The 14,314-nt window shown below is 38.6% G+C and overlaps 3 protein-coding genes across 3 annotated transcripts; 1 reads left to right on the plus strand and 2 right to left on the minus strand.

Moving 5' to 3' along the window:
- Positions 1-1,575: 1,575 nt before the first annotated feature.
- LOC148692674 (uncharacterized) lies at positions 1,576-3,930 on the minus strand. Its single transcript, XM_088679107.1, has 2 exons — positions 2,250-3,930; positions 1,576-1,923 (listed from the first exon to the last, which is right to left on the minus strand). The coding sequence occupies exons 1-2, from the start codon at positions 3,382-3,384 to the stop codon at positions 1,895-1,897; spliced, it is 1,164 nt and encodes a 387-aa protein (XP_088535233.1). The 5' UTR covers positions 3,385-3,930; the 3' UTR covers positions 1,576-1,894.
- A 1,647-nt stretch (positions 3,931-5,577) lies between these two features.
- LOC137742427 (RNA-binding KH domain-containing protein) lies at positions 5,578-7,534 on the minus strand. Its single transcript, XM_068482289.2, has 2 exons — positions 7,387-7,534; positions 5,578-6,433 (listed from the first exon to the last, which is right to left on the minus strand). The coding sequence occupies exon 2, from the start codon at positions 6,408-6,410 to the stop codon at positions 5,736-5,738; it is 675 nt and encodes a 224-aa protein (XP_068338390.1). The 5' UTR covers positions 6,411-6,433; positions 7,387-7,534; the 3' UTR covers positions 5,578-5,735.
- A 2,264-nt stretch (positions 7,535-9,798) lies between these two features.
- LOC137724711 (uncharacterized) lies at positions 9,799-11,481 on the plus strand. The gene is made up of 2 exons (XM_088679228.1): positions 9,799-10,943; positions 11,270-11,481. The coding sequence occupies exons 1-2, from the start codon at positions 9,818-9,820 to the stop codon at positions 11,296-11,298; spliced, it is 1,155 nt and encodes a 384-aa protein (XP_088535354.1). The 5' UTR covers positions 9,799-9,817; the 3' UTR covers positions 11,299-11,481.
- The last annotated feature ends 2,833 nt before the right edge of the window (positions 11,482-14,314 follow it).

A 14,314-nucleotide genomic window follows, 5' to 3' on the forward strand; every position in this document is an offset into this window, starting at 1 on the left:
GGTATTATCTCCAGTGATGATAAGATCATCAACATAGATGAGGACCACCAACTTCCCCTTGGTGCCAGTTCTTACAAATAGCGAAGAATCAGCATTACTTCGCATGAATCCAGCCCTTTCCAGAACAGAACTGAGCTTGGCATACCAAGCTCTTGGTGATTGTTTCAATCCGTATATTGCCTTGTGCAATTTACAAACCATGTTGCCTTTAATACCATCATAGCCTGGAGGAGGTTGCATATACACTTCTTCCTGCAGCTCGCCGTGAAGGAAAGCATTATTCACGTCCATTTGGTAGAGTGACCACCCACAATTGATTGCAACTGACAGTAAAACCCTGACTGAGTTCATCTTGGCCACCGGTGCAAATGTTTCCTTATAATCTACACCAAAGGTTTGGGTGAAACCTCGAGCAACAAGTCTAGCCTTGTGTCTCTCGATAGATCCATCAACTTTGAATTTAGTCTTGTAAATCCAACGACTTCCAACAGCCTTCTTTCCTGGTGGTAGTTGAACTAGGCTCCAGGTGCAATTCTCTTCCAGTACACAAAGCTCTTCTTTCATGGCTTGGTTCCATTGTGGAAGAAGAAATGCTTCTTGAAAGCTTCTTGGTTCATAGTGCTTATCAATTTCACTGAGAAATGTAGCATGAGATGTTGAGAACTTACTAAAGCTGATACATTCATTGATTGGATGTCGTGAGGCATATGTAACATAGTCCTGCAACCTAACTGGAGGTTTTCTGATTCGAGGAGGATTTCTTTTAATCACCTGAGACTCTGTAGAGGGCGGAGAATGATCAGAGTAAAGCTCGTCTTCACTCTCACTGGCAGTAATTTGGTCAGTTTGAACTTCTTCACAATCTGGACTTACAATGACTGATCTATTTTCCAACATCGGATAATTAAAGTTTTGAGGGAGTGGAAACATGTCAACTAAATCCTCCCCCTGACTTGTAAAATAGGGATAGTCTTCTTCGAACTTCACATCTCTTGAAACTGTGCACTTCTTAGTGACTGGATTGAAGCACTTGTATCCCTTTTGAGTGGTCGAGTATCCCATAAACACACACTTGGTTGCCCTGGCATCTAGTTTGTCACGGTTCAAGGTTTGGATGTGAACAAAACACACACAACCAAACACCTTGAGATGTGTCAAATCTATTTTCCTCCCCTTAAGAACTTCATATGGAGATTTAAACCCTAGCACACGACTTGGAAGTCGATTGATGAGATAAGTGGCAGTAAGGATGGCAAACGACCAAAATTTCTTTGGAACGTGCATGTGAATCATGAGAGCACGAGTTTTTTCCAAGAGATCTCTATTTTTCCTCTCGGCTACTCCATTTTGTTGGGGAGTCCCCACACAGCTGGTTTGATGTATGATACCCTGAGAACTTATGTATTGAAGCATGTTGTTGGATAGAAATTCAGTGCCATTATCTGACCTTAAAACTTTAATGTTTGATTGAAATTGCGTTTTAACATGCATGTGAAAGTCTTTGAAAATGGTAGGGACTTCACTTTTTGATTTCATAAGATATAGAAAACTTGTTCGAGAGAAATCATCAACAAATAGAACAAAATATTTAAAACCTTCCATTGATTCAGTTGCAGGTCCCCATACATCGGTGTGTACCATTTCAAAAGGTTTACTTGTCCTAGACATTGAATTACCAAAAGGTAGCCTAGTAAACTTAGAAAATTGACAAGTATCACAAGTAGGATAAGGGTTACAAAAAATTGGAAACAGTTTCGACAAGACAAGTTCAGAGGGGTGAGCTAATCTCCTATGCCAAAGTTGGTTTTCATCTATGGACTTTGATTGAGCTTGAAGAGCCTGAGTGAAACATGCATTCTTGCACAGGTAGTAAAGTCCATTTATGAAGACCCCTTCACCAATCATCTTCATGGTGAGAACATCCTGAAACATCACTTTATTTGGTGAGAAAATAGCACGGCAGTTTAGGGTGTTGGTGATCTTTCCAATTGACAAAAGTTGGAAGGGAAAGGTTGGTACATAGAGAGCAGTGGAAGGTGTTTTTTGAGAAAGTAAGTTTATTTCTCCTTTTCCCAAAACTAAGACATTTTTTCCATTTGCAACAGACACATGTGAGGGGCTTGAAAATTTTTTAAAATGATGTAAATTTGTAACTTTGTTTGTCATATGATCTGTGGCGCCTGAATCAATTATCCAACAATCAATTTCAGTACTAGTTAATAGGGCAGTAGTAAAGGCTTTGAGTATACCTGGTGCTTCTCCCTTTGGAACTTTCTCATTTCCAGCAAGAAATCCGGCAAATTGTCCCAACATAGCTGTGTGACTACCCTCTTCATTGCCTTGACCATGTGTGCCTCCTCCGTGCCCCTTACTTTGTAGGTAAGCTGCAAATTCATTGATCAATGATAATGGATTGGCAGTGAACTCCATGGATCCTTGTGAGATAGTAGGAGTGTGAGCATTAGCAAGTTTTGCCTTGAAATGAGGTTGAAATTGTTGTGAGGACCTTGGTATCATCCTTCCATCTTTGCTGAACTTAGGCTTGAGTTCAGGATGAAGTTCCCAACACTTGTCTTCCTCATGACCAACACCATTGCAATATTTGCATTTTAGATGTGTGTTTCTTCCCTTGTATACCTTGGCTTCTGAGTTCTTGTAATTTGATGCATATGCCCGAGTCTCCGTTAATCTAGGATTGGAATCAACATTCATAACCTTCTTCCTTGCTTCTTCTCGTTGGATAGTTGCACAAACATTGTTGAAGGTAGGCAGGTCTTGACTCATCAAGATGTGACTCCTTAGATCCTCGTACTCAGAGCTCATACTCCCTAACAGCTGATAAATTTTGTCTTCCTCAGCTCGTTTTAGGAGAATGGTAGGATCTGTGGTATGAGGGAGATATACATCCAACTCATTCCACATGGCTTTGAGACTCCCAAGGTGTTGAACAAATGCTTTCCCTTCTTGTTGAGCACTGGCAATGTCCTTCTTTAATTGGAAGACCCGTGCATAGTTGTTTTGATTTCCATACATATCCTGCAAAGCTTTCCAAAGATCATGGGCGGAATTGGAGTAGCTAAAAATTTCAGCAACATGTTTCTCCATGGTGTTGAGCAGCAAGGACATGACAAGTTGATCTTTGCAGAGCCATGCATTGTATGTAGAGGAAGAACTATCTGGAGCTTCCACGCTTCCATTTACAAACCCTAACTTCCCTTTGCCTCCGAGAGCTAGTGAAACAGCTCGAGACCAAGGAAGATAATTGAACTCGTTCAAGAGAACTGAACATAAACGTTGATTGGTGTTAACCTCAACGTCTGAGGAGTTTGGAGAGAGATTGTGCCGGGTTTCCTTATCATGGTTGACAGGACTTTCTTCAGTCATGACTTAGACCTTGAAAGAAAGAAAAAATCGCAGCAGCAAGAATGGCAGAGACAGGTTACAAATGAACCTGCTCTGATACCATATGGAAATTATAGCTTTAATTTGTGATGTATATTTCATACTTGCAATGTACAATGGTTCGGGTATATATGAGGAAGAAGACTAAGAAAAACAAAACAAACATTCCCCTTAAAACAAGGAAAACATTCCCCTTAAAACAAGGAATAAAACAAGGAATAAAACATTCCTTAAATCAAGGAATAAAACATTCCTTAAATCAAGGAACTCATTATTTTTCAACATCATGATAATGTAAGGATTTGGATTTTCAATTGCATCAATGATAGGAAGTTTAAGCGAGAGAGATGAAGAAACAAAGAGCGAGAGAGGGTAAGCCGAAGAAGAAGATAGAGAGCTTTGCTTGGGGTGCCCATCTGAAGATGGAAAGCTCAAGTGTTCACGAAAGTCACAGTGCTCTAAATTTCTGCTGTTTGGATTTTCTCCTTCTTGTGTACAAAGCTCTACGAAAGCATGGTTAAATGACTCAAATCATTCTCCAACACAACTTACAAAATACAAATGCTCCAAGTCATTCGGCCATAGCCGTTGGATTACAAAAATCTAACCTCAACTACCCTTCAAACTTGTCTGTGGCCGTTGGATTACAAATAGCCATTGGAATCTTCAGCCTTTGTAAGCTGAGTGATGTCATTTTCTTTCTTATTCCTTTGTTTTGTTGGAGAAATTTTTTATTATGATCGGAATACTAATGGTATACCACGTATTTTTATATAAATGATTGAAAATTTTATTTTTTTAATTATTAACATTTTAGCACACATATCTCACTATTTATATAATAACACGTGATATACCATTCTGTATTCTGATCACATTAAAAAAATATCTCGTCTTGTTGCTGTTAGCTTCATGCATGGTGCATCAATCACTTCATCTTCATGCATGCTTTCTCCTTAAAGGACAAAGTAAATTTTTTTGGAAACTAGGACAATGTAAATTTTGGATCCACTTTTTCCATGAAAATAAAAGCAAAACCTGAAGATTCTCTGCTTGAATACTCAGTACATCACAGACATCTTTTCTCTGATTTCATGCACAATACATCGATCACTTCATGCATGCTTTCTCTTTATTCATTTCAGGCCTTGTTTTTTCCATAGCACTGTGACTCTCGTGAAAACTCAACCAACATTCAACTCTCTTTCCAATTCCACGTCATTTAGGACTATCGTTCTGTGTTGCGGCAATCAGTTTATATATGCAATAAAATGACCACGTGGTGCAATATCTTGATAGATATGAGATTTAATTTCTACCTGTACGTCTCGGGTTCGAAATCTTTTTCTTTTTCTTTTTCTTTTTCTTTTCAATAAAAGAGACTAATTTACACAAAATTCAACTAAATTATAGAATACTTAAGCTTTGTTGCTATAAGAAAGTAATTACTCAATCGAGCTGTAGTTACAAAAACTATTTTTACCTAATGATTCTTAATCGTTTTATTTAAAAGATATTAGGGTATAAGCACGCACTTTGTTTGTGAACAATTTCATTTTCTTTTTTGTTTTTGAGTAAGGAGTTTGATTAGTTTTTAAAATTTTAAAAAAGAGTATAAGACAATGATGATGAGATCTCTTAATAAGGGCATATTTTTTCATTTTCTTTTTTGTTTTTGCTTAAGTAGTGATATTAGTTTTTAAAATTTTTAAAAAGAGTATGGGACAATGATGATGAGATCTCTTAATAAGGGCATATTTTTCTTAATATTATATCATTATCATTTTGCCCTCTTTATGTAAATATTATGTATAAAAAATGAGAGTAAAATATGAAAAATGAGATCTGATTATCATTTTGTCAAAAGGTATAAAATTACTATTTTACCTTCCTTATGTCAATATTGTGTATTCAAAAGTGGGCAAAATTGAAAGAAAATGGGGCAAAAATCAACAAATCCTCTTCTCTTAATAATATAGATAGATTACATTACTTTTGTCGAACAAGATCCATTTTTATCGACTTGGATTCTACCCATGTTACATTACCTTATAGAGAAACTTCAACTTTCCCTAATTTCCATGTTTTTAAGTCAATTTATTTTCGTAGGAGGTGCATTAACTGTATAATCATATAATAATAATAATAATAATAAAATCAATTCATACCAACTCGTTTCCAAAAGATAAAATAAAATAAAATAAAATTCTTACGAGATGTCCCTACGATGTTACAAAATCCTCCAACCACCTTTAGCAGAGACACAGGCATCCTCAAAATACTCAAGAGTCAAAACTACAATTGGCTTAACATAACTCAAGACAAACCCGAAATCAAAACCTTTCGGCCAATCTGGCAGTAACTGCTCTTAATTTCGAATACACTTTTCCGGCAGGGGACCCTAAGATAAGGCTGCAAAGAGAATCCCTTGCGACTTTAATATTTGCAAACGAACCCAGTATGTGAATCTTGGTGTCAGCAATCACAATCCTCGTCTTTGTAGCATTCTCGATTGCAAACTTTGTTTTACCGCCCTTACCGGACAGTCTTCCTATAGCACGAGACAAGTGCTCCCCACGAAGGGTTTTAACGTCCTTGATCTCAAACGACTCTACATAGAGCTCATCCATCCGCAAAAGGGCAATGGCGTCTATAACATCAAAGCCCAGCATGAAAGCCTGAACAAAATCGGCGCACTTCTGTAGATTACTTACTTCGGGTGTGTCAGCTCTAGTCTTTAACTCAACTTTGCGACCCTTGAGATTCATACGAATGTCTATCTTCATCTGCTCATAAATTGGTGTGTATATGTCCATCCAAGCTTTCTTGAGGGGCGAATAACGATGTGGCGGAACAGAGACTTTCCGGAACTGGACTTGTCCATCTGACATCTCATGAGCCTTCAAAGGCGCAAACAATGGCTTGGGTGGTAAAGTCACAGCCGCTGAATTTGGTGCAGATGGACCTGCTTCAACTTCCATGGCTGTAAGAGCTCCGTTGGACTGCATTTTTACCTCCGCTCACTACGACCCTTCAAAGATTAATCAAACGTTGATCAAGGGATTAATATAGCAGCACAAAATCAGATATTCATACAAACCCCGTTTACAAACCAGAACAAACATCTATTAAAATAAACCTCTACTCTAATAAGCTATATGCCACTTAGTACTACGTTCTAGTGGTTCCATGGCTGTAAGAGCTCCGTTGGACTGCATTTTTATCTCCGCTCACTACGACCCTTCATAGATTAATCAAACGTTGATCAAGGGATTAATATAGCAGCACAAAATCAGATATTCATACAAACCCCGTTTACAAACCAAAACAAACATCTATTCCAATAAACCTCTACTCTAATAAGCTTTATATGCCACTTAGTACTACGTTCTAGTGGTATTCTTCTTCAACGTTCTAGTAGTATTCTTCTTCACTTGTAAATGACAGATCTTAGGTTCGGTCATAAAGAAGCAACCCTTCCGTTGCACCAAGGCTCACCCACAAGCTCTATAATATCAATGAAATTATAAATATACGAGACATTCGTATAACGCGAAATAACCCTGCCTTATCTAGTGGACTACAACAGTTATTCTCACAACCACCACCATGGAAACATTCCGGGGCCTAAGATGCAATCATGAACCTACGATTTCACAACTGCTTCAATTAATCCACTTCCAAATTTACAAAACAAATGTAAAAAAATTAAATTAAATTTCGTATCCGAAGCGATTAAATATTCCCAATTTCATCATTAGGTGCCTGAAAAATTCTTATCGAGCTCGAAAGCAGAACAAGCATCCAAATTGACACAAACCCAAATAAGAAAAATCAAAGCTTTCATCAAATTCATACAAAGATACAGATATAAACCGATTTTTCAACATACCCACAAGATCTTAGATTATGCATGGTCTAATTCGATTGCGATTAAGAAATGATACAGAAAAGACTGGAACTTTATGATGAAAGAGAAAGTACCTGGACCGGGATTCTTCTTCTTCTCTCTTCCTCTGCGCGTCTTCGTCGATATGAGAGAGCAGAGAGAGAGGCTCGATAGAGGAAGAGAAGGATTAACTAGGGTTTTGATTTTATATGAAGTAGGTGTTTTGGGTATGGATTGGGCCTTATTTGTTCTTATAAAAATATTTAACAGGCTAGTCCACTTGCAACCCTCCTACGGGCTTTTATTATCTTTGAACTGTTATTTATTTTATTTTATTTTGACAAACGTTATTTAATTAGATAGTTAAATGTTTAAAGCAAGGGAATTGGTGAAGATCGAACTGCGACAAAGTGCATAAGTATTATTGTTTTTCATCAATACGTTAAAGCGTCATTTGCTTGAACTGTTAATTAATTACATAGATTTTTGTTAGTCTTTAATTCTTTGATATTAGTCATATTCTAATATAATCTACAGGGTATCTTCAGTTGAGAATTTGAAAGATTTTAAAGGTTCATGCGTATTTAACTTGAGATTTTAAAAGAGTTACACGGAGAGGTTCGGATTTGGATGTATGTGACAAAACATTGTTCTAGTCAATTTGGTTCCGTCTAGATCCACTTTTAACAATTAGTTTTTAACTCCTTAATATGTTTTGGGTGAAAGATATTGTAAAGATTACTCTTGATCTAACTAACCCCAACAAACAAACAAGACCGTTGAATTATTGTGCTATATCTGATAATTTTAGAAGTCACATGAGAGTAGCTTGCTCGAAACAGATTTGTCACCGTGTAACTTTCAGATCTGATATTGCACTGTTATGTGAAAAGAAACTTACACTTGACATTGTATTGTTCGGTCAAAATATCACTAGGAACGATTGTTTAAACTTACACATGAATTACACGAAGAACAATTACTGTACTTAATTTTCTTCAAATAAGGACGTCCTTAACATATAGAAAACTAATATTGTTGTCGAGGTTTGTCATGCGGAATAATAATCGGACATATTTCTTCTGTCGTCCTTGTTTAAATGTTGGCACAAACTGAAAGCTAAGTAATCTCGTGAATCAGTACAAACCATACATGTAGAATCATGTCTAGAAGTTCTACGAAAACCTTAAAAGTCCGCAGCCTCGATGATTATGGCAAACATATCTTCCGCTGCTGCTCTCGATCATCACGGTGAACATACTTTGGTTGCAGCCTGCAGCAACGGAAGATAAGTTTAATAGTTATCTTAGCAATGACAGATAACAGTAGTCATACACAAGATACATAGTTATTCAATGACTTTTACAATTTAAAATTACTACTTCTAAAAAGAATAAAACATCAAACACACATTAAGCGAAAGCATCCAATCCAGAAATATTTTTGGTTTCCAAAAACTCGCATCGCCCCTAATTAATAATGATGATCATATGGTATAATCCTGCCAAAGTTTTTCTCCTCAGTTTTATCTTGCTTCACCTCATGGAACGTAACAAAAGCGAAGGAAACGAGATCGTCGAAATATCTAAACTTAAAAAATTCCGCAGCCTCAAGACTTGCAGAAAGGATTGAGTTGCCACCAGAGTCGTTTGAGATGGAAACTCGAAACCCCGCTAAGCGTCTATAAGGAACAGAGTCGTCAGCAGCCTTGCCATCGTACACGAACCACATACGGTCATCATCAAATCGACCTATGTGACAGTTAAACGGGGGTAAGAAGGGACAGAATATTGGCACAAGCTCATGCAGAACCTGATACGGCTTGGGGTCAGGGATCCTCGCAGATTCTCAGACCCTCGCAGGTTCTCAGACCCTCACAGATCCCTAGATCCTCACAAATCGAGGGACCCTCCGAGCTAGTGCATTCAAGGCAATAAACATCCAAATTTGGCACAAAACTGTCATCTGTATGTCTTCCACCTCCTAGAGAATACAACTTGGAATTCACAATATGGACATCCATATCAAAGGGATAATAGGCCGGGGGTTCCTCCGGGGAAAAATCATGCACAAGCTCAAACAGCGGCTTGCGAGAGCTTTTTTGCAGAACTGACTGATACTTAGACGGTATTGGAAGAAAGAATGGCAACTAGGGTTAGGTTAGGTTGCATGTTCACCGTACAAAGGATTTTAGGGTGATAGATAGTGTTGTAAATTCCCTTAATTCAAGGGATGTGTCTCTTGTTGTCATTTTCCTCAATTTGTCTTATTTGTCTTGTCAATTCCCTTAATTCAAGGAATGTGTCTTATTTGTTCTTTTTTGTTAGCTTTAGACGTAAATCAAGGAGGGATAGGTAGTCTTGTTTTCTTCCCTCTAGCACATATATATTGCTATCTCTTGTACCTGATTGTCTTATGATGAATATACCATTCACAAAATTCAATATGGTATCAGAGCAGTGACCCTAACCGGCCTATCTCTGTGGTGTTCTTTTGAGAGATTTGTGAGCTTCTTGTCCTTCAATCATGGCTGAAGAAAGCTTAGTAAATTTGGAAGGAGACGGCTTTCATGCTACTCCACCATCACCACACTCAGATATTGATATCAACCCAAATCAACGTCTTAGTTCTGTCTTGCTAAATGAGTTTAACTATCTTCCATGGGAGAGAGCAATTTCTCTTGCTCTGGGAGGACGATCAAAGCTTGGTTATGTTAATGGTGCTATTCCAATGCCTGAGACTACCTCACCGGAGTATGATGCTTGGCTATGCAAAGACCAGTTGGTCATGTCGTGGCTACTCAATTCCATGGATCGTAAGATTGCAGAAATTTTTAGCTATGCTGAATCCTCCATGACTCTTTGGAAAAATCTCAAGGAAATGTATGGAAATCAGAACAATGCGACTAGAGTGTTTCAGTTAAAGAAGGACATTGCTGGTTTGCAACAGGAAGGGAAGCCATTTGTGCAACATCTTGGAAAGCTGACCACTATGTGGAACGAGCTGAATGTGTATCGACCACACACCATCGACGCTGTTGTGCTAACTAAAAGAGCCGAGGAAGACAAAATATTCCAACTCCTAGAAAGCCTGAGCCCTGAATTCGAAGATCTTCGAAGCCATATCCTCATGAATCCCGACCTGCCTTCTTTTTCAAGTGTGTGTGCCACAATTCAAAGAGAAGAGATTCGAAGGAAAGTCATGACCTTGGACATGAAGGCAAATATACCAGAAGCTAGGGCTTACTTCTCTAACCAAAAACTTGGTGAGGAGAGAGGCTACAAAGGAAAGAAAACTGGCTTAAAATGTAGCCATTGTGATGCTGGTGGGCACTCAAGAGACCGATGCTGGATTCTTCATCCAGAGTTAAAACCAAAGTTTCCTAGGGATAACAAAGGTGTCTCGAAAGGCTCGTACAACCCTTCTTACAAGGCAAATCATGTTGCCACAACTTCTTCTGATGGAGCACTGAAGTTCACCACTAATCCAGCTGCACTGATCAACGAGTTTGCTATGTTTCTTCACAAGAAACAAGGTCTTGGAGATAGTGAAGGACCACTAAATCAGTGTGACAACAATCAAACTGCACTACTAGGACAGTTTGCTGGCTTCCTGGCTGGAAATGAAGGCGTGGTACAAAGGGACATCCCAGGTATCTTACACTCCTTCTCAACTGCTCTCAACATTGGTAATGTGCATGATTATTGGATTATAGATTCTGGAGCCACTGATCATATGACTAACAAGTCTACAAACTTGCATAAATTTGAAAAATTTTCTATTCCATCTCAAGTGTCAGTTGCCAATGGAAAAAATGCTATGGTTGTGGGAAAAGGAAAAATACATTTGATCTCAAGTGATGTCGAGCCTGAGGCTCTTTATGTTCCCTCATTCCCTTTTCAACTTTTATCTGTTAGCAAGATCACAAACTCATTAAATTGTCTTGCCATTTTCTCTCCCAAAAATGTGATCTTTCAGGATGTAGTCACCAAGAAGACGATTGGTGAAGGATTTTTCTTAAATGGTCTCTACTATCTTTCCAAGCATATTCAAGTTCCCAAGGTTTTTCAAGTCACTTCAAGCTTAGCTCAAGAACAACAACTTTGGCACCAACGTCTAGCACATCCTTCTGAAAAAGTTCTATCCACCTTGTTCCCAAATATGTGCAAAGTTACAAGTCCTTGTGATGTTTGTCATTTTTCTAAGTTTGCTAGATTACCATTTACTTCCTCTTTGTCTAGGGCTAGTAACCCTTTTGAAATCGTGCATTCCGATGTTTGGGGACCAACTATAGAGTCTTTTGATGGATACAAATATTTTGTAACTTTTGTGGATGATTTCACAAGGATTACTTGGTTGTATCTTTTGAAATTTAAAAGTGAAGTGATGGAAGTTTTTCAAGATTTTCATAGACTTGTGGCCACCCAATTTGCTTCAAAAATTCATATTTTACGATCAGATAACGGCACAGAATATATGTCTCATAACATGTCACACTACTTGAGCACGCATGGTATATTACACCAAACAAGCTGTGTTGGAACACCTCAACAAAATGGGGTGGCCGAGAGGAAGAATAGAGATCTACTTGAGAAGACTAGAGCTCTTATGTTTCACATGAATGTGCCTAAGAAGTTTTGGTCTCAAGGAGTCCTTACTGCGGCATATCTCATCAATAGATTGCCTAGTAAAGTGTTGAATTTTAAATCACCTTATGAGGTCTTGAAAAATAGAAAGATCAACTTTTCCCATTTGAGAGTCTTTGGGTGTACATGCTTTGTTCACATTCAAACTCAAAATCGTGACAAGCTAGACCCAAGGGCTGCCAAATGTGTCTTTCTAGGTTATTCATCTACCCAAAAAGGTTACAAGTGCTATAATTCAACAACTAGAAAAGTGGTTGTTTCAAGGGATGTTAAATTTGAAGAACATGTTCCTTACTTCTCACAATCACTGGATTACTCTAGACAGGGGGAGCATTTGATGGACTTATTTCCTTTTCCATATCCAAACGGAGAAGATGCAACATGCACTCCTAGTGATCATGTGCCGGATGATGTTAACCTTCACTCGGTGGAACATCTTGAAGATGAAAACCCTTCCTCATCGGAGATTCACATTGCACCCTCCAGTGATCCTTCCAACCATGATGTTGTTCAAATACCTGTAGTTCAATCTCCTACAATTCGTCGCAATCCTGCACGAGAGAGGAAACTTCCATCCAAGTTGCATGATTATGTGACCTACACTGCCAGGTATCCCGTGACTGATGTTATTGATTATAGCAAAGTCTCATCTTCTTTTGCTACATTCCTAAGTGCCATTAATGAAGCTCGAGAACCTCAAAGTTTTCAAGAAGCCAATCTTCACAGTGAGTGGAGAAATGCTATGGCAGAGGAGCTTCAAGCCCTCCATGAAAATAACACATGGACTATAGTGAAACTTCCAAAAGGAAAGAAGGCAGTGGGGAGTCGTTGGGTGTACAAAACTAAGTTTCATTCCGATGGCACAATCGAAAGGAATAAGGCTCGCTTGGTTGCTCGAGGTTTTACACAAACCTATGGCGTCGATTATAAAGAGACATTTGCTCCGGTGGCAAAAATGAACACTGTTAGAGTATTGTTGTCGGTTGCAATTAACAATGCATGGCCTCTCTTTCAAATGGATGTTAAAAATGCTTTCTTGCATGGTGAACTTAAAGAAGAGGTTTACATGAAGCTACCCCCAGGTCATCCTCAATCAAACAATCCAGAAATGGTGTGCAAACTCCATAAATCCATTTATGGTCTCAAGCAAAGTCCACGTGCATGGTATGCCAAGCTCAGTCATGTTCTGAAAAGGGTTGGTTTTTGTCGAAGTATTGCAGATTCTTCCCTATTTGTTCGTTCCAGCTTAGTGGGTAAACTAGTTGTGCTCATTTATGTTGATGATCTAATTGTGACAGGTGATAATATGTCAGAGATTAATGCTCTTAAACAGTATCTCAACAACAAGTTTGCTATCAAGGATCTTGGCACTCTCAAATACTTTCTGGGCATCGAGATGGCACACTCTCACAAGGGTTTCTTCCTCAACCAACGCAAGTATGTCATGGATCTTCTTCACGAAGCAAAAATGACAGATTGCAAGCCTGCTCGTACCCCCTTGGATAGCAACTTGAAGCTAAAAACTCACAGTGATCCAGTTCCCAATTTAAGTTACTATCAAAGAATGGTTGGCAAACTCATTTATCTGACTATCACACGTCCTGATATATCATATGTTGTCAGCATTGTTAGCCAGTTTATGCACTCTCCAAGCATGGATCATTTGAAGATTGTTCATCGTGTGCTACGTTATCTTAAGGGTTCCATTGGTAGAGGAATTCTTATGCGCAACAATAGTCACACTCAGATCTCAGGCTATACCGATGCTGACTGGGCAGGCAATTCTCTCGATCGCAAGTCTACCACTGGGTTTTGTACATTTATGGGAGGCAACCTAGTTACCTGGAAAAGCAAGAAACAAAGTGTTGTTGCACGCTCTAGTGCAGAGGCAGAGTATCGTGCTATGACGTCCACTGCTTGTGAACTTATTTGGCTCAAAAGCCTTCTGTTGACTTTAGGTTTTCCTCATCAACAACCCATGTCCCTACACTATGATAATCAGGCCGCGATGCACATTGCATCGAATCCTGTATTCCATGAGCGAACTAAACATATTGAAGTTGATTGTCACTACGTCAGAAATCAAGTTCAGTCCAAGGTGATCGCCACTCACTACACGCGCAGTCATGATCAACTTGCGGATATTTTCACAAAAGGATTACCCTCTGCTGATTTTCAACGTCTTTTGTTCAAGCTTGGATCAATTAATCCCTTTGATCCAGCTTGAGGGGGAGTATTGGAAGAAAGAATGGCAACTAGGGTTAGGTTAGGTTGCATGTTCACCGTACAAAGGATTTTAGGGTGATAGATAGTGTTGTCAATTCCCTTAATTCAAGGGATGTGTCTCTTGTTGTCATTTTCCTCAATTTGTCTTATT

Source organism: Pyrus communis, chromosome 11 (genome assembly GCF_041283825.1).
Source record: "Pyrus communis isolate YQ-2024b chromosome 11, ASM4128382v1, whole genome shotgun sequence".
NCBI lineage: Eukaryota > Viridiplantae > Streptophyta > Magnoliopsida > Rosales > Rosaceae > Pyrus > Pyrus communis.